The 27,047-nt window shown below is 45.2% G+C and overlaps 1 protein-coding gene across 1 annotated transcript in view; it reads right to left on the bottom strand.

Annotated features, from left to right (window-relative positions):
- LOC132876002 (NACHT, LRR and PYD domains-containing protein 1b allele 2-like) overlaps window positions 1–24,431 on the bottom strand; it is a 30,055-nt gene extending 5,624 nt beyond the window's left edge. Inside the window, exons 1-6 of the mRNA XM_060913200.1 lie at window positions 24,416–24,431; window positions 22,679–22,755; window positions 4,298–4,509; window positions 1,967–2,223; window positions 1,644–1,766; window positions 1,378–1,522 (exon numbers count right to left, since the gene is read on the bottom strand). Of these exons, the coding sequence (XP_060769183.1) occupies window positions 1,378–1,522; window positions 1,644–1,766; window positions 1,967–2,223; window positions 4,298–4,509; window positions 22,679–22,743 (802 nt within the window). The 5' untranslated portion in view covers window positions 22,744–22,755; window positions 24,416–24,431. The remainder of the gene's footprint in view (window positions 1–1,377; window positions 1,523–1,643; window positions 1,767–1,966; window positions 2,224–4,297; window positions 4,510–22,678; window positions 22,756–24,415) is intronic.
- Window positions 24,432–27,047: the final 2,616 nt, after the last annotated feature.

The following is a 27,047-nucleotide window of genomic DNA, read 5'->3' as shown; positions in this document are numbered from 1 at the left end:
TCGGTGGTTGTTGATGTCTGAGCGATCCAGAGTGGGATTCTTCAGGATGGGTATAACCCTTGCTCACTTGAATGCAGTTGGTATATGACCAACCTGGAAGCTGCAGGAGGATAGACAGCAGCACCAATTAACTTGTTCCAGCTGTGCGAGCCCTGCCCTGCAGCCATGCACAATCTGGCCGTCCACAACACTGGTGGTGCTGAAGGAGAGCTGCCCATTCAGCACCATGAGAGTGGTAGTGTGAGAAGTGATGTTCTTCCTGTGTGGGGAAACGCAGGAGCCTCTGGCACAAGGAGGAGGTCTTGTGAGATGGTCTGGAACATTGTGGATGGGATTGGATCCAGTGGACAAGTGGTAGGATTGCAGGACAAGATGATTTGTAAGATCTCTTCTGTTGTTAGATTTGGAAAATGTGTCAGTGAAAGAAAAAGAAGAGGAATCCTGAGTGTGCAGTGTAGGAGTTGTGGTAGGACTGAAGGTCTGGCAGATCTTTTCAACTTTACCATCACAAAAGGTCGCAAAGTCTTCAGCAGTCATGGAGGATGGAGTGAGAGGACCCAGCAGTTCAAGTAATGAAGAAATAATGTTGTGGAGCTTGTGAGGATCTTGTGGAGAAGTTGCCAGCTTTTTTTTTTGTCAAAGGCAGTCTTAGTAGAAGTCACTTCAGATGAGAATTTGGACAGGAGAACACAATAAGAGACAAGATCTCTGTGGAGTGGTGATTTCGACCACTTTCTCTCTACTATAATTAATTCTGTCTGATTGCTGTGCAACACATCCAATAGCTAAGGAACAGGGCAAGAAGTTTTCCTGGACAGAGAAGATTCATGGATGAGGAAGGAGAGGAGAGTGTCTGTGGCTAACTCCAATGGTAGGGAGGAAAAGGAGTCAGGGTCTGGAAGAGAAGATATGGTGCAGGAAGCTATGGATGAAGAGGAGATTTTGGTGAGTGGGAGAGAGATATTGATCGCTGATTTTAGGCAGTATAGGGAGGGTGATGATGGTGAAGGATACAAAGTGATGATCAGAGATGTTGGACTGGGGTAGCATTGATGTCTGTAGCTGGGGAGGAGTGGCCCAAGACCAGGTCCACATTCCTCCTTTGAATCAATGAATAAAAACTGAATCGCAATTAATATATCTGACAGCATAATCTCTTAGTTTTTCCTACCTGTAAATGCATTATTTAGACAGGAGGGGGCGCAATAATGTACAATGGAGGAAATGAGTGTGACATCACTGTAGGCTGAAGTAACACAGCTCTACTGCTGTGAAAACACCAAAACAGATCTAAAATGTGAAAGAGCTGTTGCAGGGTTGACTGTACGGCCGCAAGGTTCAGGAGCTTCTTATATATAAAAAAAAGCATTCGCTTACCTGTAAGCAAGACCATACGAGGTTCCCACACCACCTGGTCATTTTCATCCAAAAGACCTAAAGTGACTTTATCAACATCACTATTAAAGAGCACCTCAAATGTAGGGTGATAGTTGGGGCCATAGTCACACTCAAACTCCTCAACCTAAGGAAACAGGCAATGGAAAGTTTATTTCAAATGAATGTCTGAAAGGTCAACCATGTTTCATTAAAAAGGACCAAGGTGGTGATGAGCCTTTTATATAATAGTATGAGTTGTACCTTACCTTGGGTTGGAACACATAATTGTGGTCAGTATTTGTACAATATGGCTGGTATTTTTTACCAGTGGTCAGTGTACATTTGGAGCTTGTCTCGATGTACGTGTTGCACTCATGTTGTTTCTGCACCTTCAAGGGAACAAAATGAAATTGTATTCACTTTAAATGCTAAATATAAAAGAGTTTAGAAATACAAATTTTAGTAAAATTGTGTTTTCTCAAAAGTGTCTAATAATACATCTTTTATCACTTCCCATGATAACAGCATCAGGATAAAACACACTTACACAAGCCATGTTAAAGATAATATATAAATAAAAGCAGATTACCTCTTCAACTGGCACATTCTGTGGCAAAAGGTGTATGTGCAGTTTACTCATCCTGTGCGTCCCAATTATTTTTTTATAGAACAGTAGAACTTGGGCCTTGATAGAATAACCTTTATATAGCAGTGCTCTTAAGAGACCAAAGAGGGAGAGACCTTCAATGTCTATGATGACGTGTGTGTTTGTTACTTTTAGTGGCTGAATTATCTCCACATTACCACCAGTCACATGTGCCACAGTAAATTCCACCACATCTGAGCCTGTAACATATAGAACAACCAGAACAAAACATTTTACATCATAATAAACATGAACTGGATATTTACTCCAGTAGTTTACAATTTTATCTAATTTGGCTCATGATGGAGGCTCATGATTTACTCTTGTATGCGCTAATGCCATCATTAGAGCTGTTAAAATTTGTATTCAAACCTCAGACAAAACTACAGAATTTAGCACTATTTAGAAAGTTATGTAAGAATTCCACATAAAGGTTAGAACTTGCCCTTAAAACAGAGGAATGTCTCAGGTACACACAATTCCTTGGTTTTAAGCAAATTTTTCTTGCATGATATGTGCCCAGAGCTATTCTCAGACACAATATGTCATGGTGAAGGTTTCTTTTTTTTTTGGTAAGGATACCATTGGAGGCGGCATGGTGGTGTAGTGGTTGGCGCTGTCACCTCACAGCAAGAAGGTCCGGGTTCGAGCCCCGTGGCCGGCAAGGGCCTTTCTGTGCGGAGTTTGCATGTTCTCCCCGTGTCCGCGTGGGTTTCCTCCGGGTGCTCCGGTTTCCCCCACAGTCCAAAGACATGCAGGTTAGGTTAACTGGTGACTCTAAATTGAGCGTAGGTGTGAATGTGAGTGTGAATGGTTGTCTGTGTCTATGTGTCAGCCCTGTGATGACCTGGCGACTTGTCCAGGGTGTACCCCGCCTTTCGCCCGTAGTCAGCTGGGATAGGCTCCAGCTTGCCTGTGACCCTGTAGAAGGATAAAGCGGCTAGAGATAATGAGAGAGAGAGAGAGATACCATTGGAGATGAACAACATCATAATCTGAGACATTGTTTATTTCAAGGACCAAACGGTTTATGGATGAAGTTATGAATTCTGGTGCCATCTCTTCCTCAGGTAAGTTATGCACATGCACCTGGCTGTCCAAATGATATAAAAGAAAATGTGATTCATCAGACCAGGCCACCTTCTTCCATTGCTCCATAGTCCAGTTCTGATGCTAACGTGCCTGTTGTAGGTGCTTTCAGTGGTGGACGGGGTCAGCACTCTGACGGGTCTGCAGCGACGCACCACCATACATAGCAAGCTATGATACGCTGTGTCCCCTGACACCTTTCTATCATCTCATCTCATCTCATTATCTCAAGCCGCTTTATCCTGTTCTACAGGGTCGCAGGCAAGCTGGAGCCTATCACAGCTGACTACGGGCAAAAGGCGGGGTACACCCTGGACAAGTCACCAGGTCATCACAGGGCTGACACATAGACACAGACAACCATTCACACTCACATTCACACCTACGGTCAATTTAGAGTCACCAGTTAACCTAACCTGCATGTCTTTGGACTGTGGGGGAAACCAGAGCACCTGGAGGAAACCCACACGTACACGGGGAGAACATGCAAACTCCACACAGAAGGGCCCTCGCCGGCCCCGGGGCTCGAACCCAGGACCTTCTTGCTGTGAGGCGACAGCGCTAACCACTACACCACTGTGCCGCCCCCTTTCTATCATATCCAGCATTAACTTTTTCAGCAATTTGTGTGACAGTAGCTCTTCTGTGGGATCGAACCAGATGGGTCACCAGTTGTCCTTCCTTAGACAACTTTTGGTAGATACTAATCACTGCATACCAGGAACACCCCACAAGATCTGTCATTTTGAAGATCCTCTGACCCAGTTGTCTTGCCATTACTATTTGGCCCTTGTCAGAGTCACTCAGATCCTTGCATTTGCCCATTTTTCTTGCTTCCAACACATCAACTTTGAGAGCTGACTGTTCACTTGCTACCTAATATATCCCACCCCTTTTCAGATGCCACTGCAATGAGTTAATCGGTGTTATTCATTTCAGCTGTCAGTGGTTTTAACATTATGGGTGTATTATGAGTGGTGTACACTGTGTAATTTACAATGCTTTTGATTACAGACCAGGTTTATTTATAAGTCACTTTTAGGCATGTTAAATACATCACTGCAAAATGACACAGTATTCACACACTGTTAGAAGGTAGATTTCACTTTTATTAAGTTGCTTATAATTATACTGTATATTATATTTAATCATGGATTTATAAAAGTTAGCCATAAGTCAACTTACAGGTCTCACAATGTGGAAGATGTAGATGACAGATAGAACCTTCATGGCAGTCAATACTGTACAGAGGTCCTGCAGGCTCCATTTGGTCTAACCCATCCAAGAAACAGCTGTCCCAGGACACTATTCTGTACAGCACTTCCCCTTTCCCTTCCATCTCAAACATAAGGTTGGTCAATTTGCACATAAACTGACCAGCATGAGGGCAGAGAAACCTGAAAAAAAGAAAACCTGGAATAACATCTCATCTCATTATCTCTAGCCGCTTTATCCTTCTACAGGGTCGCAGGCAAGCTGGAGCCTATCCCAGCTGACTATGGGCGAAAGGCGGGGTACACCCTGGACAAGTCGCCAGGTCATCACAGGGCTGACACATAGACACAGACAACCATTCACACTCACATTCACACCTACGGTCAATTTAGAGTCACCAGTTAACCTAACCTGCATGTCTTTGGACTGGGGGAAACCGGAGCACCCGGAGGAAACCCACGCGGACACGGGGAGAACATGCAAACTCCACACAGAAAGGCCCTCGCCAGCCCCGGGGCTCGAACCCAGGACCTTCTTGCTGTGAGGCGACAGCGCTAACCACTACACCACCGTGCCGCCCCTCTGGAATAACATGTCCTTCAATAATATTTTCAGTAATCAAGAGTTTCTTTGACTGTAGGGGTGGACAAATAATACATTTCATCACAGAAATGTGGAGGCTGTTATAGCATGCACACACATACACACACATTATATATATGATATATATCAGCTGGATAGTACAGTGGTAATGCTCACTGACTATGACGCAGGAGATCGGGGTCCGAATCCCGGTCGGGGCAAAACATCATCCAGTAAGGGTCCTTAGGCAAGACCCCTCATGATATATCAGCCTACCTCAGGAATGAGTGAAGACATAACTGACAGAGTCATACCGGCTCAGACGTCGCCCGGGTCAACAAGGTCTGCGTCAGTTGCCAGGGAACCAGGGCAAACTGATGAGAAATGGGCTACTGGAACAAGATATCGATGGACGAGGACAGAAAATATGGATTTGCTGGAATGCTACTATACAAGCAATCCCAGAGAGAGGGGATACATGCAGCGAATGTGGGACCATTGGATACTTTGAAACCCACAATCAAGGCTAACAAAGAAACAGCTATTAGCCCAGTGTTCCAACATCCGCAATCGAAATCTACTATCACAACAACGATGCTACGGCAAGGGGGAGCCAGGAAGACAGGACAGCGGGGAGATGTCATCATCATCCCCACAACCAGAGATTGGGTACCAGGCCCCAACAGCTAACAGCCTCACCACAAGAGCTGCTGACCTGAGAAGGAAGATCGTGACCCAACTGGAAACCTGGAGCCCCCGACGAATACTGAAGCTGAGTTGCCAAGTACCTTCAGAAGATCTACTAGTAGACGTGAATGCTGCTCTGAAGACAATCTCCACAAGAACCATCACTGAGGCCAACAAGCTGATACACAGTACAGCAACAGTAATCATTGGAGATGCTTGGACACAAGGTGGGCTCGGGACATAAACAGTATCCACCATGGAAGAGACGATTAGAGGCCAAGATAAAGGCAGCACGGAGAGAAGTTAGCCAGCTACAGTAGCTGAACTACAGAAAGGGAACATGGTGAATAAAGGGGCACCCAGGAAGTACAACTCACTCTCCATACCAGAGGCACTTGAAACTGCCAAACAGCGACTAACAGCTCTGGCCACCCAGTTGAAGAGATACAGCAAGGACAAGGTGTACTCTCAGTGGCAGGGGAACAACAACCGGTCAGACCCACCAAGAGCTGAGGTGGAAAAATACTGGAAAGACATATGGGAAAGAAAGGCATCACACAACACCGATGCCCAATGCTTAGTGGACCTAAGAGCTGACCACAGCAACCTCCCAGAACAAGAACCAGTAACCATCTCAATGGCAGATGTCCAAGAAAGAGTGTCAAAGATGAAGAGCTGGACAGCACCAGACCCCGATATGATCCATACGTACTGGCTGAAGAAGCTAACTGCACTCCATGAACGCCTAGCAGCACAGATGAACCAGCTGCTGAGGGATGAGACCCACCCAGAATGGCTAACCCAAGGCAGGACAGTCCTAAACATGAAGGACCCCCTGAAGGGACCCATCCCATCCAACTACCGGCCAATTACCTGTCTCTGCACAACATGGAAGGCCCTGTCAGGCATCATTGCGGCAAAAATGAGTAAGCATGTGGCTCAATACATGAGCGAGGCACAGAAAGGGATTGGCAGTAACACCAGAGGAGCCGAGCACCAGCTACTGGTCGATAGAACAGTCGCCCGAGACTGTAAGAAGAGACAGACCAACCTGTGCACTGCCTGGATTGACTACAAGAAAGCCTACGACTCAATGCCACACACATGGATACTGGAATGTCTGGAACTGTATAAGATCAACAGGAACCTAAGGACCTTCATCCAGAACTCAATGGAAATGTGGAAGACAACCGTAGAGGCCAACTCAAAACCCATTGCCCAAGTCAACATCAAGTGCGGCATATACCAAGGAGATGTGCTATCACCACTGCTGTTCTGCATAGGCCTGAACCCCCTCAGTCGGATCATCACGAAGAGCAGCTACAGGTACCGATTCCGTAGTGGGGCAACAATCAGCCACCTGCTCTACATGGATGACATCAAGCTGTATGCCAGGAACGAGCGAGAAATAGACTCGCTGATCCACACCACCCGGATCTACAGCGATGACAGGGATGTCATTCGGATTGGACAAGTGTGGCCGGATGGTCTCAAAGAGAGGCAAGATGATCCGGACTGAGGGGATTGACCTACCAGAGGGCAACATAGGTGATATCCAAGACAGCTACAAGTACCTTGGCATCCCACAGGCTAATGGAAACCATGAAGAGGCCACAAGGAAGTCAACCACAGCCAAATACCTCCAGAGAGTAAGGCAGGTCCTGAAAAGTCAGCTGAATGGTAAGAACAAGGTCCGAGCCATCAACATGTATGCACTACCAGTCATCAGATACCCCGCTGGTATCATAAACTGGCCAAAGGAGGAGATAGAAGCCACAGATATCAAGACTAGAAAGCTCCTCACCATGCATGGAGGGTTCCACCTCAAGTCCAGCACCCAGAGACTATACACTAAGCGGAAAGAGGGAGGCCGAGGGCTAGTGAGCGTCAAGACCACGGTCCAGGATAAAACATTGAAAATCCGAGAATACATCAGAAAGATGGCCCCAAAGGATGAACTGCTAAGTGAATGTCTCAGGCAGCAGAACCCTGATGAGAGCGCAGAGGAGGAGGAGGAACAGACAACCTGGAGGGACAAACCCCTACATGGCATGTACCACCGTCAGATAGAGGAAGTGGCTGATATAAAGAAATCCTACCAGTGGCTGGATAATGCAGGACTGACAGACAGCACAGAGGCACTAATCATGGCAGCACAAGAACAGGCCATAAGCACAAGAGCCATAGAGGCCAGGATCTACCAGAGTAGATCAGACCCAAGATGCAGACTGTGCAAAGAAGCCCCTGAAACAGTCCAGCACATAGTAGCAGGGTGTAAGATGCTAGCTGGATCAGTGTACATGGAGAGGCACAACCAAGTGGCTGGGATAGTATACAGGAACATCTGCAACCAGTATGGAATAGAAGTACCCAAGTCCCAATGGGCCATACCACAGAAGGTGGCTGAGAACAACAGGGCCAAGGTTCTGTGGGACTTCAGCTTCCAGACTGACGAACAGATCCTGGCTAACCAACCGGACATAGTGGTGGTGGACAAAGAGCAGAAGAGGGTGGTGGTGATAGATGTGGCGATCCCAGCTGACGGCAACATCAGGAAGAAGGAACATGAGAAACTTGAGAAGTATCAAGGGTTGAAAGAGCAGCTGGAACGGATGTGGAAGGTCAAGGGTTGCGTGGTCCCCATGGTAGTGGGGGCACTTGGGGCAGTAACCCCCAAACTGGGAGAGTGGCTCCAGCAAATCCCAGGAACAACATCTAAAGCCTCAGTCCAGAAGAGCGCAGTATTAGGAACATCGAAGATACTGCGCAGAACCCTCAAACTCCCAGGCCTCTGGTAGAGGACCCGAGCTTGAGGATGACATGGATACCACCCCCCCCCACCCCCCCGCCGGGGTGAGAAGGATATATATATATATATATATATATATATATTGTGGCAGCGGGGGCGTAGTCTAGCATCGGTCTGTGACAGAAGGGCGGAGTCGGGGAAGTTAAGTGGCAGAATCACTACACCTGTTGTTAATTAATGTGTTTGTGTGTCTTCCCAGTGACCACGCCCTATTTAAGGAGAGAGAGTGGGAGCAGAGGGAGCTCTCTCGACAACCAGACGGCTGATGTGTGTGCGTGTGTCTGAGTGTGTGTTTGCAACTGCAAAGTGCAAATAAAAGAGTTTTGTGAGATCAGTTCTGTCCTGCTGTCCTTCTGTGCTCCACCCACCTACATGGACTGCTACAGTGGTACCGAAACCCGGGACCCGAGCACAGAAGACAACAGCCCCATGGAGTCCTCCACCTTCGCCGACCTGATCCACGCCCTCGCCACGGCCCAACAGAGCCAGCACCAGGTGCTGCTCGCCCTCCGAAAGGAGCAAGAACAATGGTTCGAGGCCCTGGTACTGGCGCAACAGGAAGATCGTCGGGCGTTCCGGCACCTCCTCGCATCGGCGGGGTTCACCATCTCCACCGCCGCGGGCCCTTCCCCCCTCACCCTCACGAAGATGGGCCCGCAGGACGACCCCGAGGCATTCTTCACGCTCTTTGAGCAGGTAGCAGAGACCTCGGGGTGGCCGGTGGAACAGCGCGCGGCGCGCCTCCTCCCCCTGCTAACAGGAGAGGCGCAGCTGGCTGCACTACAGCTCCCCGCTGACCGCCGGCTGGCCTATGCAGACCTTCGCCGGGCCATCCTCCAGCGGGTGGGACGCACCCCGGAGCAACAACATCAGCGTTTCCGTGCTCTGCGCTTGGAGGAAGTCGGCCGGCCGTTCGTGTTTGGCCAGCAACTCTGGGACGCCTTCTGGCAGTGGCTGAGGGCCGACAGCTGTGACGCCGAGGGACTCATCGACCAGGTGGTACTGGAACAGTTTGTCGTGCGTCTACCAGCGGGAACCGCAGAGTGGGTCCAGTGCCACCGCCCGGCGTCGCTGGATCAGGCAATCGATCTGGCGGAGGATCATCTGGCGGCTGTCCCAATGGCAGGACAGCAGACGACCTCTTCTCTCCTCTCTCTCTCCCCTCCTCCTGTGTCTTCTCCTCGCCCCATTCCCCCACCGTGGAGACGGGGGCCGGCACCACCTCAGCCGGCCCACCGCACCCGCGGTGCCCTTCCGTGTCTCCCTTCTGTGTCTGTCCCCCCCCCCCCCCCCCCTCAGGTGAGTGAGCCCCAGAGCACTAGTGCAGAGAGGAAGCCCGGGCCGGTTTGCTGGCGCTGCGGGGAAACGGGCCACCTCCAACAGCAGTGCTCGATAATGGAGGTGGGCGTGGTGGTTCAGATCCCCAACGCGCCAGGAGCCACCCTCGATCGGGCCGGAGCGTATCGCATACCAAGGGGATACATATCAGGCGTTGGTGGATTCTGGCTGTAATTAGACCTCAATCCACCAAAACCTGGTGCAAGACGAGGCTTTGGGGGGAGCACAATTGGTGAAGGTGTTGTGTGTGCACGGGGATATTCACAACTACCCTTTAGTGTCGGTCCACATTATTTTCAGAGGGGAAATATTTATAGTGAAGGCGGCGGTTAATCATCGCCTTACCCACTCTTTAATTTTGGGGACTGATTGGCCGGGATTTCGGGGTTTAATGAAACACTTAGTACAGAGTGGGTCCTGACATTTGACAGGGGGAGGTCCCGGTGTCGCTTTGGCGGGAGCAGCTGTCACAGAGCCGTCTACGTCATCTCCATGCCAGAGTGAGGAGCCGCCGGCTCCTCCTCTCTCTATTGGGGAATCCCTCGCGGATTTCCCATTAGAGCAATCGTGAGACGAGACTCTGCGGCATGCGTTTGACCAAGTGAGAGTAATCGATGGTCAAACGCTCCAGCCGAACGCCATCCCGTCCTTCTCCTACTTCGTGATTATGAAGGATAGATGATACCGAGTGACGCAGGCCACTCAAACTAAAGAGCGAGTCACGCAGCTGTTAATTCCGAAGAGCCACCGGGAATTGGTATTCCAGGTGGCTCACTTTAATCCCATGGCTGGACATTTAGGGCAAGATAAAACACTAGCCCGAATAATGGCCCGATTCTATTGGCCGGGGATTCGCGGCGATGTCCGTAGGTGGTGTACGGCATGCCGCGAATGCCAGTTAGTAAATCCAGCGGCCATTCCAAAAGTGCCTTTGCGCCCTCTACCGTTAATCAAGACCCCGTTCGAAAGAATTGGGATGGATCTCGTCGGGCCATTAGATCGGTCAACATGAGGGTACCGCTTTATATTAGTTCTGGTGGACTATGCAACGCGATACCCAGAAGCAGTGCCTCTTCGCAATATCTCAGCACGCAGTATTGCGGAGGCACTCTTCTGCGTCATCTCCCGAGTTGGAATCCCAAAAGAGATTCTGACTGATCAAGGCACCTCGTTTATGTCACGAACACTGAACGAACTGTATGGGTTATTAGGTATTAAGCCGATCCGCACCAGCATGTATCACCCACAAACGGACGGTTTAGTGGAATGGTTTAATCGCACCCTTAAAAACATAATTAAAAAATTTGTAAGTGAGGATGCGCGTAACTGGGATAAATGGCTCGAACCCTTGCTCTTTGCAGTGCGAGAGGTCCCCCAAGCCTCCACGGGGTTCTCCCCGTTTGAATTATTATATGGGCGTAAGCCGCACGGCATTTTAGACGTGCTGCGAGAAAATTGGGAGGAGGGACCTTCACCAAGCAAAAATGAAATTCAATACGTTATTGACCTGCGCGCAAAACTCCATACACTCACACACCTAACCCAGGAGAATTTGCGGCAGGCCCAAGAACGGCAAACCCGCCTGTACGACAAGGGTACGCACCTTAGAGAGTTTGCACCGGGAGAGAAAGTACTCGTACTGTTGCCCACATCGAGCTCTAAATTAGTCGCCAAGTGGCAAGGACCTTTTGAGGTCACACGGTGAGTCGGGATACGTCGACTATGAGGTAAAGCGAATGGGCAGGTGTGGGGCGCTACAGATTTACCACCTCAACCTACTCAAACTCTGGAACGAGGAGGTCCCCGTGGCGTTGGTGTCGGTGGTTCCGGAGAAGGCGGAGCTGGGGCCGGAGGTTCAAAAAGGAACATTAGCATCACGTCCCTCTCCGGTCCCCTGTGGAGACCACCTCTCGCCGACCCAACTCGTGGAGGTTGCCCAGTTGCAGACCAAGTTTTCGGACGTATTCTCACCCCTGCCCGGCCGCACTAACCTCATAGAGCACCACATTGAGACACCCCCGGGGGTGGTAGTGCGTAGCCGCCCTTACAGGTTACCCGAACACAAGAAAAAGGTGGTTCGGGAAGAACTCGAGGCCATGCTCGAAATGGGCATCGTCGAGGAGTCCCACAGTGACTGGAGCAGCCCGGTGGTCTTGGTACCCAAGGCCGACGGGTCGGTCCGGTTCTGTGTGGACTATAGAAAAGTCAACGTGGTGTCTAAATTCGATGCGTACCCTATGCCTCGTATTGATGAGTTGCTCGATCGGCTAGGCACGGCTCGTTTTTACTCGACACTGGATTTAACAAAGGGTTATTGGCAGATCCCCTTGACTCCATTATCCCATGAAAAAACGGCCTTTTCCACACCGTTCGGCTTACACCAATTCGTCACACTTCCTTTTGGGCTGTTTGGGGCGCCCGCTACGTTTCAGCGGCTGATGGACAGGGTCCTCCGCCCCCACGCCACCTATGCGGCCGCGTACTTAGACAATATCATTATTTATAGTAATGACTGGCCGCGGCATCTACAACACCTGAGGGCCGTCCTTAGGTCGCTGAGGCGGGCGGGTCTCATGGCCAACCCGAAGAAGTGTGCGATTGGGCGGGTGGAAGTATGGTATCTGGGCTTCCACTTGGGCAACGGGCAGGTGTGTCCCCAAATTAACAAGACTGCAGCGATTGCGGCCTGCCCGAGGCCCAAGACCAAAAAGGGGGTGAGACAGTTCCTGGGGCTGGCTGGCTATTATCGTAGGTTTATACCTAATTATTCGGACTTCACCAGCCCGCTGACTGATCTCACTAAAAAGGGGGCACCAGATCCGGTCCAGTGGACGGAGCAATGCCAGCGGGCTTTTTCTAAGGTTAAGGCTGCACTGTGTGGGGGGCCACTTTTACACTCCCCTGACTTTTCTCTCCCCTTAATGTTGCAGACGGATGCGTCGGACAGAGGGCTGGGGGCCGTTTTGTCCCAGCAGGTGGAGGGGGAGGATCACCCCATCTTGGACATTAGTCGCAAGCTGTCGGTGCGTGAGGGGCGCTACAGTACCATCGAGAAGGAGTGCCTGGCGATCAAGTGGGCGGTCCTCGCCCTCTGGTACTACCTGCTGGGACGCCCTTTCACCCTCTGTTCGGACCACGCGCCCCTCCAGTGGCTCCACCGCATGAAGGATGCCAATGCGCGGATCACCCGTTGGTATCTGGCACTCCAACCCTTTAACTTCAAGGTGAGCCACAGGCCGGGGGCGCAGATGTTCGTAGCGGACTTCCTCTCCCGTCAAGGGGGGGGGGGGGGGGAGTCGGCTGCGGGCCGGACGGCTGCCCAGCCTGAGTCGGGCGGTGGGGGTATGTGGCAGCGGGGGCATAGTCTAGCATCGGTCTGTGACAGAAGGGCAGAGTCGGGGAAGTTAAGTGGCAGAATCACTACACCTGTTGTTAATTAATGTGTTTGTGTGTCTTCCCAGTGACCGCGCCCTATTTAAGGAGAGAGAGTGAGAGCAGAGGGAGCTCTCTCGACAACCAGACGGCTGATGTGTGCGCGTGTGTCTGAGTGTGTGTTTGCAACTGCAAAGTGCAAAGAAAAGAGTTTTGTGAGATCAGTTCTGTCCTGCCGTCCTTTTGTGCTCCACCCACCTACATGGACTGCTACATATATATACACACACACACACACACACACACATATATATACCGTATACACACACACACGTGCGCGCGCGCACACACATTATATAAAAAGTGTGTGTGTGTGTGTATCAGTAGCGGCTGGCTTTTGTAAAAGTGAGGGAGGAAGGAATGCTTGGTTGAAGGTCACGGGCCCCAATGCGACCGCACCTGCTGGACCGGCTATAGTTACACGCACGGGTTGAGTTGATAATAGTTGAAAAACCTATCATTTTAACGGGGTGTGTACACTTTTTATAGCTGCTGTACACATTACTTTCAGGTGTTCAACACATCTTTCTCTTTCAAAATTCTCTCAAAATCTTCCGTATTTAATGAAGCAAACCTGGCGGCCATGTTTGTAGCTCAGCCCATGGAAGGGTTTTGCAAGCAAAACATTCACCACGTCCTCTGTTTCCATTACTTTATTCGTAGAATATCTATAACATAGTCAATCCACTTCCACCTCGCCGTTCTCACTCTGACTGCCGAAGTGCCCGAGTCACCGGATCTAGAAGTTAAGTTTGATAAGATAACCCCTCCCCCCAGGCAGCTAAGGCCTCTACTTATTGGTTCATTGCGCAACGAGGGCTGCAGCCTATTGGTTGATATTTTGTAGCACTTGTCAGATCTCTTAGCTAGTCCCACCCTCTTAGAGGAGGATTTTCCTCCTCTCTCTCATTGAAGTCTATGTTAACCACGAGCCGCCAGTGCCGGAGACTGTTTGAATCGGAGTGAATGGGAGCCGAAGGGAGGAAGATCCTCCGTGCAGTAATTTCTAATAGCGAGCGATAGGGGGTGCTAATGTAATTTCACCCAGAGAAACGAATATAATGTACATGTCGTATTTGGCAGTAAAATAGTAATATTCAAGGACAGCAATTCATTAAATTGGTCAAGACAATTTCAACTTTTTATTCTTAGAATTTTTAAGGAGGATCTTCCTCCCTCTCCTCACTGGAGAAGCCACCTGTGGTGTGTATATATATATATATATATATATATATATATATATACACACACACACACACACAGTGGCATGCAAAAGTTTGGGCACCCTTACTGAAATGTCTATTACTGTGAATAGTTAAGTGAGCAGAAGATGAACTGATCATCAAAAGACAAAGGTAAAGACGACACATTTCTTTTCAACGTTTTCTGCAAGATTTGTTTTTGTTTTGTACAATTGGGGAGTGAACACCATACAAAAGTTTGAGCACCCCAATACATTTGAGTTCTCAGGTAACTTTTATCAAGGTTCCAGACCTTAATTAGCTTATTGAGCTGTGGCTTGTACAAATTCTTCATTAGGAAAGGTCAGATGATGCAGATTTCAAAGCTGTATAAATTCTCTGACTCCACAAACTTGTCCCTAAAATCAGCCGCCATGGGCTCCTCTAAGCAACTCCCTTGCATTCTGAATAACAAAATAATTGACGCTCACAAAGCAAGAGAAGGCTACAAGAATGTAGCAAAGTGTTTTCAGGTAGCTGTTTCCTCAGATTGTAATGTTATTAAGAAATGGCAGTTAACAGAAACAGTGGAGATCAAGGTGAGGTCTGGAAGATGAAGAAAACTTTCTGAAAGAACTGCTCATTGGATTGCTAGAAAGGCAAATAAAAAACCCTGTTTCACTGCAAAAGACCTTCAGAAAGATTTAGCAGACCCTGGAGTAGTGGTGCACTGTTCTACTATGCAGTGACACCTGAACAAATATGACCTTCATAGGAGAGTCATCAGAAGAAAACCTTTCTTGTGTCCTAGCCACAAAATTCAGCATCTGAAGTTTGCAAATGAGCATATAAATAAGCCTGATGCATTTTGGAAACAAGTCCTGTGGACTGATGAAATCAAAATAGAACTTTTTGGCCACAATGTGCAAATGGTATGTTTGGAGAAAAAAAGTGCCAAATTCCAGGAAAAGAACACCTCTCCAACTCTGAAGTATGGGTGTGGATCGATAATGCTTTGGGGTTGTGTTGCAGCCAGTGGCACAGGGCACATTTCATTGGTCGAGGGAAGCATGGATTTGAATAAATACCAGCAAATTCTGGAAGCAAACATCACACCATCTGTAAAAAAGTTGAAGTTAAAAAGAGGATGGGTCCTACAATAAGATGATGATCCAAAACACACCTCAAAATCTACAATGGAATACCTCAAGAGGCACAAGCTAAAGGTTTTGCCATGGCCTTCACAGTCCCCTGACCTAAACATCACTGAAAATCTGTGGATAGATCTCAAAAGAGCAGTGCATGCAAAACAGCCCAAGAAACTTGTAGAACTGGCAGCCTTTTGCAAGGACAAATGTGTGAAAATCCCCTAGGTAAGAACTGAAAGATTATTAGCTGGCTACAAAAAGTGTTTACAAGCTGTGATACTTGCCAAAGGGGGTGTTACTAGGTACTAACCATGCAGGGTGCCCAAACTTTTGCTTCGGGCCCTTTTCCTTTTTTGTCATTTTGAAAATGTAAAAGATGAAAATAAAAAAAAAATTGTTTTTGCTTAAAATATAAAAGGGAATGAGTCATCTTTAACTTTATGCCTCTTGGCAAGCTTTATAGAGATGCTGATTTCCTTTTCCAGCAGGACTTGGCACCTGCCCACAGTGCCAAAACTACTACCAAATCGTTTGCTGACCATGATGTTATTGTGCTTGATTGGCCAGCCAAATCGCCAGACCTGAACCCCATAGAGAATCCATGCCATGCTGCATTGATGCAGTAATTTGGGGTAAAGGACAACCAATTATTGAGTGCATAAATGAACATTCTTTTTAGAAGTTGGACATTTCTGTATTGTAAATCCTTTTTTGATTGCTTTTAGGAAATATTCTAATAATTTGAGATACTGGATTTCTGATTTTTATGAGCTATATGCCATAATCATTAAAATTAAAACAAAAAAAAGGCTTGATATAATTCAGTTTACATGTAATGAATATAGAATTTATGAAAGTTTACCTTTTTGAATTAAATTATGAAAAAATAACTTTTTCATGATATTCTGATTGTTTGAGATACCCTAGTGTGTGTGTGTGTGTGTGTGTGTGTGTGTGTGTGTATATATATATATATATATATATATATATATATATATATATATATATATATATTGTAAGCACGTATGGGTGTGATTGTCAGGGGTTCACATGTTTTGGTGAGTTTTGCTGCAGGCTGTGGGATTTGGAAAAAGTAGTAGTTTAAGTTTAAATGTAGAGTTCAAGTCAATATACTCATCATGAACATGATTACAGTGGCAATATTGGGCTTTCAATGATTTCTTTGAATTTTTACCTCCGCCAAGGTGGTTATGTTTTCATCGGCGTTGGTTTGTCTTTGTCTGTCTGTCTGTGTTCAAAATAACTCAAAAAGTTATGAACGGATTTTGATGAAATTTTCAGACAAGGTGTGTATTATGACAAGGAACAAATGATTAAATTTTGGTGATGATCCGGATCACCGTCCGGATTTTTTTGAAGGATTCTTTATCATTGGGAGATGTATGACCCTTTTGGCCTTCCGGTTTTTCCCGCTTGGCGGAGGTCTGCGCTCTCCGAGTGCTTTTCTAGGTTTTTTTTTTTTTTTTTGCTGGGGCAGAATGATTGTACAACATACATCTTTAATAGGAAAAAAAACCATTCAGTGCTCAAGTTTTAATTCATTTAACAGAGCCAAACATAGATACACCCATTTAGACTATTAATTCACTGGTGTTGAAATTTCCAAAATGTCTTGTAATTTGCCAAGGCCTCTTAACTTCCTGTTAGTGATCATGATTGACTACACCTGGTAGGTTTAATGTATCAACATAAAAAGAGTTTATTTGACAGCCCTCATTGGATAAACCAACACACAGTACAACTGGAAAGTCCAAGGAGCTCAGTGTAGATCTGAGAAAGAGGATTGCAGAGTTACACAAGTTAGGAATATCTCTTGTAGCCATTTCTAAAAGAACTGAAGATACCATGATCATCAGTTCAAACAACTGTATGTAAGTACAGGTCATTGGGATGTGTATCCATTTTGTCAAGGACCGGAAGAAAATCCAAACTGCCACCTTCAGCTGAAAGGAAATTGGTTCAGATTGTCAGGAAAAACCCAGGAACCAACAAGACACAGGCCCATGGCCGTAACTACCATTGAGGACACTGAGGTCATGTCCTCGGTATTTTTTTCAGAAATTTAAAATTGGTCTACGCTGAATTCGAGCAGTGATCAATGTAAAACGCAGCGTCCACATCCACATGTCATCTGCACACATGCAAACTCCTCACCTTTCAGCGAAATTCGCCGTTTTGGTCCCAAAATAGGTCACTTGTGTGAATCGTGTAGATCCAAAGAGTTTTTTTTTTGGGGGGGGGTAGGCAGGCTACAACGTTATTGTTGCCAAACATTTCACTTACAAGGTTACAGCCAATCGAGATAAACATTAACACGCACTTCTTTTCCATTGGAGTTCTGATCAGCTGGTGCGCAACCCACTGCTGGTTGCCAGTCCTCGCTTACGAATATCCCACAGATTCAGACCGCAAAGTCACCTTTTTATAGAGAGATCTGGCAACCTCATCTCGCGACTGGATCTGAACATACCAATGGAGCAGTTTCCAGCGCGCTCAGGGGTGAATAACCATGGGCGGCTCTACCGGGGTGGCATAGGGTGGCAAATGCCACCCTAAAAGAAAGCCTTGCCACCCCAGTTGGCAGCGACGAATTCAAAGAAAAATTACGGCCAATTTGACATTTACGTGCGCAAATTTCCAATGTCCGACTGCGGCGAATGCAGCACAAGATAACGCCAGAGATTGGTTGTTTTGGAAAATTGAGAGGTGCGAAGCGAGGGAGGCAGGAGTCACGAGGAAAGGAGACACGGGAGGACAGAGGTAAAAGCTGATTAACTGTCTATCAAGAAATGAAAATATAATGAATGAACAGTGCTAGCATAGTTGTGATGCTGATTTTGAGAGGATAAAAATCAGGTTGGAGAACGTTATTTAGCTAACTATACATGTAAGGCCAAAAAAAAAAAAAAAGTTTGTTTCCGGTAACCCGACCGACCGAGAATTTCCGCGTCGAAACTGCTGACCGTAAAGTTTTTATTACAAATTTCCCTCGATATTTTAGTGTAAGCGGCATTAGTTTGTCATAATTTTTTGTTTCAACGCATTCAAGTTGTGAAAGAAACGATAAAAAGTAAAATGTTTCGCCACTTCTATCAGCCCTCCTGCATAAACATGGAAGCGCACTTGTATACTGAAGGAGGAAGGGAAAACTGAGCCGAGCCACCATTTTGAATCCTCATTCAAGGCTGTAATGTAAATTGCTTCCTCTTCAGTATACAAGTGCACTTCCATGGCAGGAAAAACACTATGTTTTGCCGCCTATGTAGTCCCCTATTTATACAAATAGGAGTCATTCAGGATTCAGCCATGTTTATGCTCAGTGTTTTTGCTCGACCCAAGTTCTACAGTAGGCTAGGCGAGGCCGTCTGCTTTTAATGGAAGTGGCCTAGCCTAGGACGTTAAACCATATTTTCACGTTATTTCTTGATAAGGTGTTTTCACGTTATTACATGAAAATATCATGAAATAACATAATAATTTTGTATCATGAAATTACATGATGTTATATTACATGATAAATATATTGTAAAAACGTGATAACTTTGTTAAAATCAATACTACGTTAAAACATTAGCTGAAATTTTAGTTCTAACAGCCACAGAAAACAGAGTACAGCGGGGTCACAGGGAGTCTCTTGACTCTGAAAAAAAGGGTATTTTTCTTTCTATGTTAGACTTGCTGTGTAATCATGTTGTTGTTTTTTAATGTCTGTTCTTTTGCATATACAGTATAAAACTGTCCAGAAACGGTATAGACCTCATCTGAGAATGTGTGTTCTTCGTAAACAATAAAAGCATGAGATTGAGTTTGTCTGTACGAGTTTGTAAATGGCAGCCCGTGCCCTTTTGTAGTGTGTACATACTATTTGTCGTCAAACTGTGATAACTGTGATTAAATTCAGTATATATACACGTCTGTAATATGTTGCCACCCCTCAAAAATTCCTGCCCCCCTCTTGCCACCCCATAAATATTTTTCTAGATCCGCCCCTGATTTCACATAGGTGATGTCTTTAAGAAAATTGACAGACAGGGATTGGCCAGGTGTGTCCTCTGGGGTAGGTCTGTTAGATAGCACAGGCAGCAATATATACCTTTTTGTAAATAGCCCACTGTGTTGTACACAGGGGTGAAAATTAACTTCACAAAATCTCAAACTTTACTGGCCACTGACAAATAAATGGTACAATTTACCGGCCACTGACAAATAAATGGTACAATTTATCAGCCACTCAACAGTAACTTATTAAGACATGTTTATGGAAAGTTATCTCATCTCATCTCATTATCTCTAGCCGCTTTATCCTTCTACAGGGTCGCAGGCAAGCTGGAGCCTATCCCAGCTGACTATGGGTGAAAGGCGGGGTACACCCTGGACAAGTCGCCAGGTCATCACAGGGCTGACACATAGACACAGACAACCATTCACACACTCATTCACACCTACGGTCAATTTAGAGTCACCAGTTAACCTAACCTGCATGTCTTTGGACTGTGGGGGAAACCGGAGCACCCGGAGGAAACCCACGCGGACACGGGGAGAACATGCAAACTCTGCACAGAAAGGCCCTCGCCGGCCACGGGGCTCGAACCCGGACCTTCTTGCTGTGAGGCGACGGCGCTAACCACTACACCACCGTGCCACCCGGAAAGTTATTTTGTATTGTATTAAATTCAAGATGTCACTGGTTGCAATTTTTTTTGTAACGTAGACTACAAAATGTACTTTTGCGCCCGTGCCGTGTGTCCGTGCACCCTTCTCACCTTTTTCACCCCTGACCAGTTTGCATGCCTGCATCTGTATTCCCCCCCCAATAAAATTCACATTTGTCTAATGTCATCTGAAATCTCTCAGCCTCTATCTCTATCGTTGCCGTGTCTAACGCAGCGTCATGCGATGTAGCCTATACTAGTGTCGGCCGGGGAAGTTGGGTTTTGGATAAAACAGGCAGGGTGTAGTCTATGCTCTATCACATATGCCTACCTAACCTAACGTAGGCTAATAGTCACATCGCATTATAGAGCTTTACCTGAGTGCAAAATGAAAACGTTGCAACAAACTAAATTAAGGTTTGGACAGCCAACAGAAGAGCAGGGAAAGAGAAGGAGGGAAGGTGAGAAAATATTGTCAGTGCAGTGGCAGACCGTTCAGCGGTGTCATGCCAACTTTCCAAGGGGAAACGTTTCATTGTCATTGCCTATTACATTTTAGTTAGCATTTCGAGAAACATTCAAAACTACGTTGTCACAGGCAGCCCTGTGCAGGGCTGACTAAACGGGCTTGTTTGAGTAACTCTCTCTCTTTCTCTCATAACTCTTTCTCTCTCACTCACTCACATAGACACACACACAAATAATACACTCTCACACACTCTCTCTAATACATAGTCTTCACACAGAACTAATAGCCCTACATTCTAATGTGATTTAAGATAATGAAATGTAAATAATGCCAATACTTCAAGTAGCTGAGCAATACACTCAGTTCAGTTCAGTTTTGACTTTTATGTCAGACAAAACTCCACAGTTATGATGGCACAGTTTTAGAATTGTTGAAGTAAATGTGTTATGAGACAAACTTACATTACAGGCAATGGTGAGAACACTGTTTCAGAGAATGCATGCAAATGGATCTCAATTCAAGACAGCCAGATAGACTGATGCCTTTACATTACTGCTCAGAATGTCTCTACACATACAGACACCCACAAATAACACAAACTGTCACTCTCTCTCTCTCTCTCACACACACACACACACACACACACACACACACTATTATAAGGTGTAATACTAAAGCTTACAATTCAGCAGTTCACACCTGTTCTGTCATGTGTATGCTGCAATGTAAATAATGCCAATACTTTAGGTAACTGGTATGTATACTCAGTTCAAGAGTTCACTACCTTTCTACTTTTATGTCAGAAAAAAACACCACAGCTATGGTGCCACAGTTGTAGAATTGTTAAAATAAATGTGTCCACCACCAAATTTATCCTTGGTTTGTTATTTATTTATTTAAGTTGTGCCGGGGGGCCTTCGGTGCTGTCAGCCATGCTTGACCTCAGTATTTGAAAAATCCTGGTTATGGCCCTGCACAGGCCTGCCATGAACTGGAAGCTGCTGGAATAGCAGCATCACTGTCAAAATCCAGCAAATTTTACATTGCCATGGACTGAGAGGCTGCTAATCAAAAAAGAAGTCCCTGCTCAAAAATTGACACAATCAAGCATGATTAAAGTTTGTGGCTGAGCATAAGAAAAAGCCTTCTGAAGGAACATTTGGCCACAATGACCAGAGGTATGTTTGGAGGAGTAAAGATGAGGCATTCAACCCCACAAACACTGTACCAACTGTTTAACATGGTGATGGTAGCATCATGCTTTGGGCCTGTTTTACTGCCAGTGGAGCTGGTGTCTTGCACAAAGTGGATGGAATAATGAAAAAAGAGGACATCAGAATTATTCAGCATAATCTCAAACCATTGGCTAAAATGAATGAAACTTGGACATACGGTAGTTGGGTGTTCCAACAAGACAGTCATCCCAAACACGCATCAAAGCTAGTTGTGAAAATGACAAGCAGGCCAAATCAGGACTTCCCAAATTCCTGACTTCAACCCAATCGAAAATTGTGAACTATGCTTAAAAATCAGGTCCATATGAGAAAATCAAAAAATGTAATTGAATTCTGCCAAGGAGAGTGGTCACATATCCAACCACAATTCTGCCAGAAGCTTGTTGATGGCTACCAAAAGCATCTGGTCAAGGTGAAACTTGCTAAGGGACATTTAAACAAATATTAGGTGTGAAATCACACCTAATATTTGTTTAAATGTTTAAAGATATATGGTATATAATCATTCTGCTGCCCCAGAAAAAGAAGAGTTCAAATAAATCATTAAAAGGCCAATATTGCCATGATGTTCATATCCATGATGAGCAGATGTGAACTTCTTACCTCAAATGTACATAAAAATAACCTCTTTTGCTTTGCATTAACAACTAGTGTTTCTTTCTTTTTTGCATTATTGAATCTACTTGCCTGCTGGGCATTATGAATAAAAATCTAAAACCCTGGACATGAAATCTGCTTCTCCTGGATGCCTGGCTACTGATTTGTCCACCCTTAAAATAAAAATGCAGGCATGTTACCTATATTCATATTTGTTCTTTTCCTCAGCATAATTTTCAACCAGTTCCGGAATGAATACTTCCATTTCTGCCAAGGGCTGTTAAAAACAGGAGACAAGGTGTGGACAGTTTCATTGATTGAACATAAACTGAGCAATCAAATGTTTCAACACACCAAATCAGATTGAATATACACATATACACTGATCAGCCATAACATTAAAACCACCTGCCTAACATTGTGTAGGTCCCCCTTGGTCACCTTTGCTTTACCACTCTTTCTGGAATGGAAAACCTTGAGTTTCCCTCAGCTCAGGGTTACCAAACTCAGAGTTTTCACTAAACACACTTTCTGGAATACTCCCCTATAGGGGGCAAAGTGGGGCCTCCATGGATCAGAATTGTTTGTTCAGCACATTCTACAGATGCTTGATCAGATTTAGATCTGGGAAATTTGGAGGCCAAGCCTCAAACCATTCTGTTCCTCAGTAACCCATGAAAATTTTTACAGTCTGGCAGGGCGTATTATCTTGCCCTTGCCCTGAAGGGGTGTACTTGGTCTATGACATTGTTTAGGTATGTGGCACATGTGAAAGTAATATCCACGTGAATGTCACGACCCAAAGTTTCCCAGCAGAACATTGCACAGAGCATCACAGTGCCTCCACTGGCTTGCCTTCTTAGAGCCCCAAATCAGAAAAAGTTGGGAAATGCAACTAAAAAAAAAAAAAAAGAGCAGTGATTTCTAAATTTACTTTTACTTGTATTTCATTGCAGACAGCAAAAACACAAGATGTTTCATGTTTGGTCTGGTCAACTTCATCCATCCATCCATTATCCATAACCACTTATCCTGTGCAGGGTTACAGGCAAGCTGGAGCCTATCCCAGATGACTATGTGCAAGAGATGGGGTACACCCTGAACAAGTTGCCAGATCATCGCAGGGCTGACACATAGAGACAAACAATAATTCACACTCGCACCTACACTCAATTTAGAGCCACCAATTAACCTAACCTGCATGCCATTGGACTGTGGGGGAAACCGGAGCATCCGGAGGAAACCCACATAGACAACATGCAAACTCCACACCGAAAGGCCCCCCTTCAGCCACTGGGCTCAAACCCAGAACCTTCTTGCTATGAGGTGACAGTGCTAACCACTACATCACCGTAACGCCAGTCAACTTCATTTCATTTGTTAATATACATCAATTCCTGCATTTCAGGCCTCTAACACATTCCAAAAAAAGCTGGGAGAGGGGAAATTTAGGGCTAGGAATGAGGTAAAACAACTAAATGATGTTAATTGAAACAGGTGATGTCAATAGATGATTGTAATCATGATTTGGCACAAAATCAGTATCCAGGATAGGCCTAGGCTTTGAGGAGCAAATATGGGTCAAAGATATATAGATTTCAACAAAGGCATGATAAAATTATTGAAATGTTTAAAAACAATGTTCCTCAAAGAAAGATATGAAGGGATGTGGATATTTCATGCTCTGTGGTGCATAATATTAAATGATTCAAGGAATCTGGAAGAATTTTGGTGTGGAAAGGGCAAGGGCTCAAGCCTAAGCTGAGCACCTATGATCTCCAATCCCTCAGACAACACTACATCAAGAACTATCATTCATCTATAGCTGATATAACCACCTGGGCTCAGGATTACTTTGTCAAGCACTACAATATGAAATTACATCCACAAATGCCAGTTACAACTTTACTGTGCAAAAAAGGAAGCCTGATATTAACTGTGTCCAGAAGCGCAGTAGACGTCTCTGGGCTCGGAGGCATCTGGGATGGACCATCACGCAGTGGAAATATGTATTGTGGTTGATATTTACTTCTGTCTGGCAACACAACCTGTGAAAGTAAAAAATACAGTGAGAAGACTTTATGCATTATTACAGATGTGAATTGTTTCATCTGAAAATGTGGAAAGTATCTGTTAATCTGGTTAAAACACAGCTGATGTGGGTCTTAATCAAAAAGAGGAAAACTAGACAACAATCAGTCATCACACACAGTAAATATGTATAATGTAGCATTGTACTAATATATTACTAGTTCCCATTATGGAACAGAAATATCTTGTGATTTTTTTGGAAAATACTATTTTCTGATATATGCATATATTTATCAGTATACAGTGTGTCAGTGTACCATATGTGCATTTCCCCCTGTGTATTTTAAATATATAGTTAAATATTTTGTAATGTCTCGATGTGCTATTGTAGAGCATAAAGGAATATACAGAATGTCAGATTCCCACTTCCTTTCATTAAAAACACAGACATTAATCAATGTAAAAAAATTGAACAGATAACAGAATGATGTGCTTTGCTACTGCCTCATCTATATACTGCTTACGACAGCATATCACAGAAGACTCAGGAAGATGTGTGATCTCATTTTTTCTCTCTTTCATGAGGGTGAGTGTATAAACATATGGAGTTTTAGTCATATCTTTGACCAAGGGTGTGGTCTTTCAATTTCAGTGCAGTACTGATTAATTTCACAGTCAGCTTTGCAATGTTTTCCCTTCTCTCTCAAATAACCCCTGCTCACGCTCAGACTACTTTTATGCACTTGTGAATCTGTTGCTCAGATTTCTGTGCTCTCTCTCTCTCAGGTTTTGATGACATGACACTATCAAAATTCAACAACCAATAGAATGAAAGCATGAGGCTGACCAGTCAAATTGTCAGTGCTGCCTGAGGTGCATTTGCTTTAATGTCAGCTTGGTTACTGTTTAACAGGATTCATCCATTCCCACCATCCAGCACCTTATTACATTAGTGAGATATATGTACTTCACTTGCTTTCTTGTTGGACTTTTGGAGTTAATACACATATCACTGTCAACACACACACACACACACACACACACACACACACACACACTGTACAAACAAACAGTGGTGCTTGAAAGTTTGTGAACTGATTAGAATTTTCTATATTTCTGCATAAATATGACCTAAAACATCATCAGATTTTCACACAAGTCCTAAAAGTAGATAAAGAGAACCCAGTTAAAGAAATGAGACAAAATATTACACTTGGTCATTTATTTATTGAGGAAAATGATTTAATATTACATATCTGTGAGTGGCAAAACTATATGAACCTCTAGGATTAGTAGTTAATTTGAAGGTGAAATTAGAGTCAGGTGTTTTCAATCAATGGGATGACAATCACGTGTGAGTGGGCACCCTGTTGTATTTAAAGAACAGGGATCTATCAAAGTATGATCTTCACAACACATGTTTGTGAAAGTGCATCATGGCTGTAGGTACAGTTCGCCACCTACTGTCTAAGAACTACAACTCCCAGCCAACTTCTGCGTTGACCTACGTCACGCCTGGGCGGGATCACTTACATCACGTCCTCCATGATTCCCTAAAGGACCTGGAAATCCTCCATATCTTTCTCTTTGGCGTCTGAATCTACACGGGACAGACCTAAAAGGAGGCACTCGCTATCGGACCGTCCGAAACCACGACTTCTTTCTTGCAAGATCCACGTTTTAGCGCGTTTTCTTTTTTGTTTACCCTTGATTACGGTAGACTCCGGAAACACGCGATCTTTTAACTCAAGCGAGTTATTCCTTATGAGAACATACGAAACTGCAGTCCACAAAGGCAGTTTTAATTTGTAACTAAGAAGCGGCTGGACCCTTCTAAACTAGTGCACGTTGGTTGAGCAGAGTTTTCCTTCTCACGAGCTACGAAGTCTCCGAGGATCCTCTGTCTCCCACAGAAGTTTTTCCAAGCTCCTGTGAACTCTTCCTCTCCGAAGACCCTCTACTTTCTACAAAAAGGCGAGATTTTGAATTAAGACTGGCATTTGGGCAAGAAGACTAGTCTTAGGAATTAGTTTATTTACTTAGTGTGAATTTACACTCAGGGATTGTTTAAGTGTGCACACTGATTTTGGTTTTCTATCATTTGTTCTATTGTTGATCTCAATTATTTAATAGATAGGTTTTGCATGCCCTCTCTTTCTTCCTAACATTTTAACTTCATTATTTACCCATATTTTGACCTCATTAAATCAAATCAAATCAAATCAAGTTTATTTGTACAGCGCTTTTAACAATAAACATTGTCGCAAAGCAGCTTTACAGAATTTGAACGACTTAAAACATGAGCTAATTTTATCCCTAATCTATCCCCAATGAGCAAGCCTGTGGCGACGGTGGCAAGGAAAAACTCCCTCAGACGACATGAGGAAGAAACCTCGAGAGGAACCAGACTCAAAAGGGAACCCATCCTCATTTGGGCAACAACAGACAGCCTGACTATAATATTAACAGTTTTAACAGGTATAACCCTCAACTGTCCTCATGGGGCCGTCCTTCACAGGAGTGGGGCGATAAAACTCC

The sequence above is a fragment of the Neoarius graeffei genome, chromosome 28 (genome assembly GCF_027579695.1).
Source record: "Neoarius graeffei isolate fNeoGra1 chromosome 28, fNeoGra1.pri, whole genome shotgun sequence".
Classification (NCBI taxonomy): Eukaryota; Metazoa; Chordata; class Actinopteri; order Siluriformes; family Ariidae; genus Neoarius; species Neoarius graeffei.
Note: the sequence above shows the minus strand (reverse complement) of the source record. Positions and strands in the feature narration are given on the sequence as shown.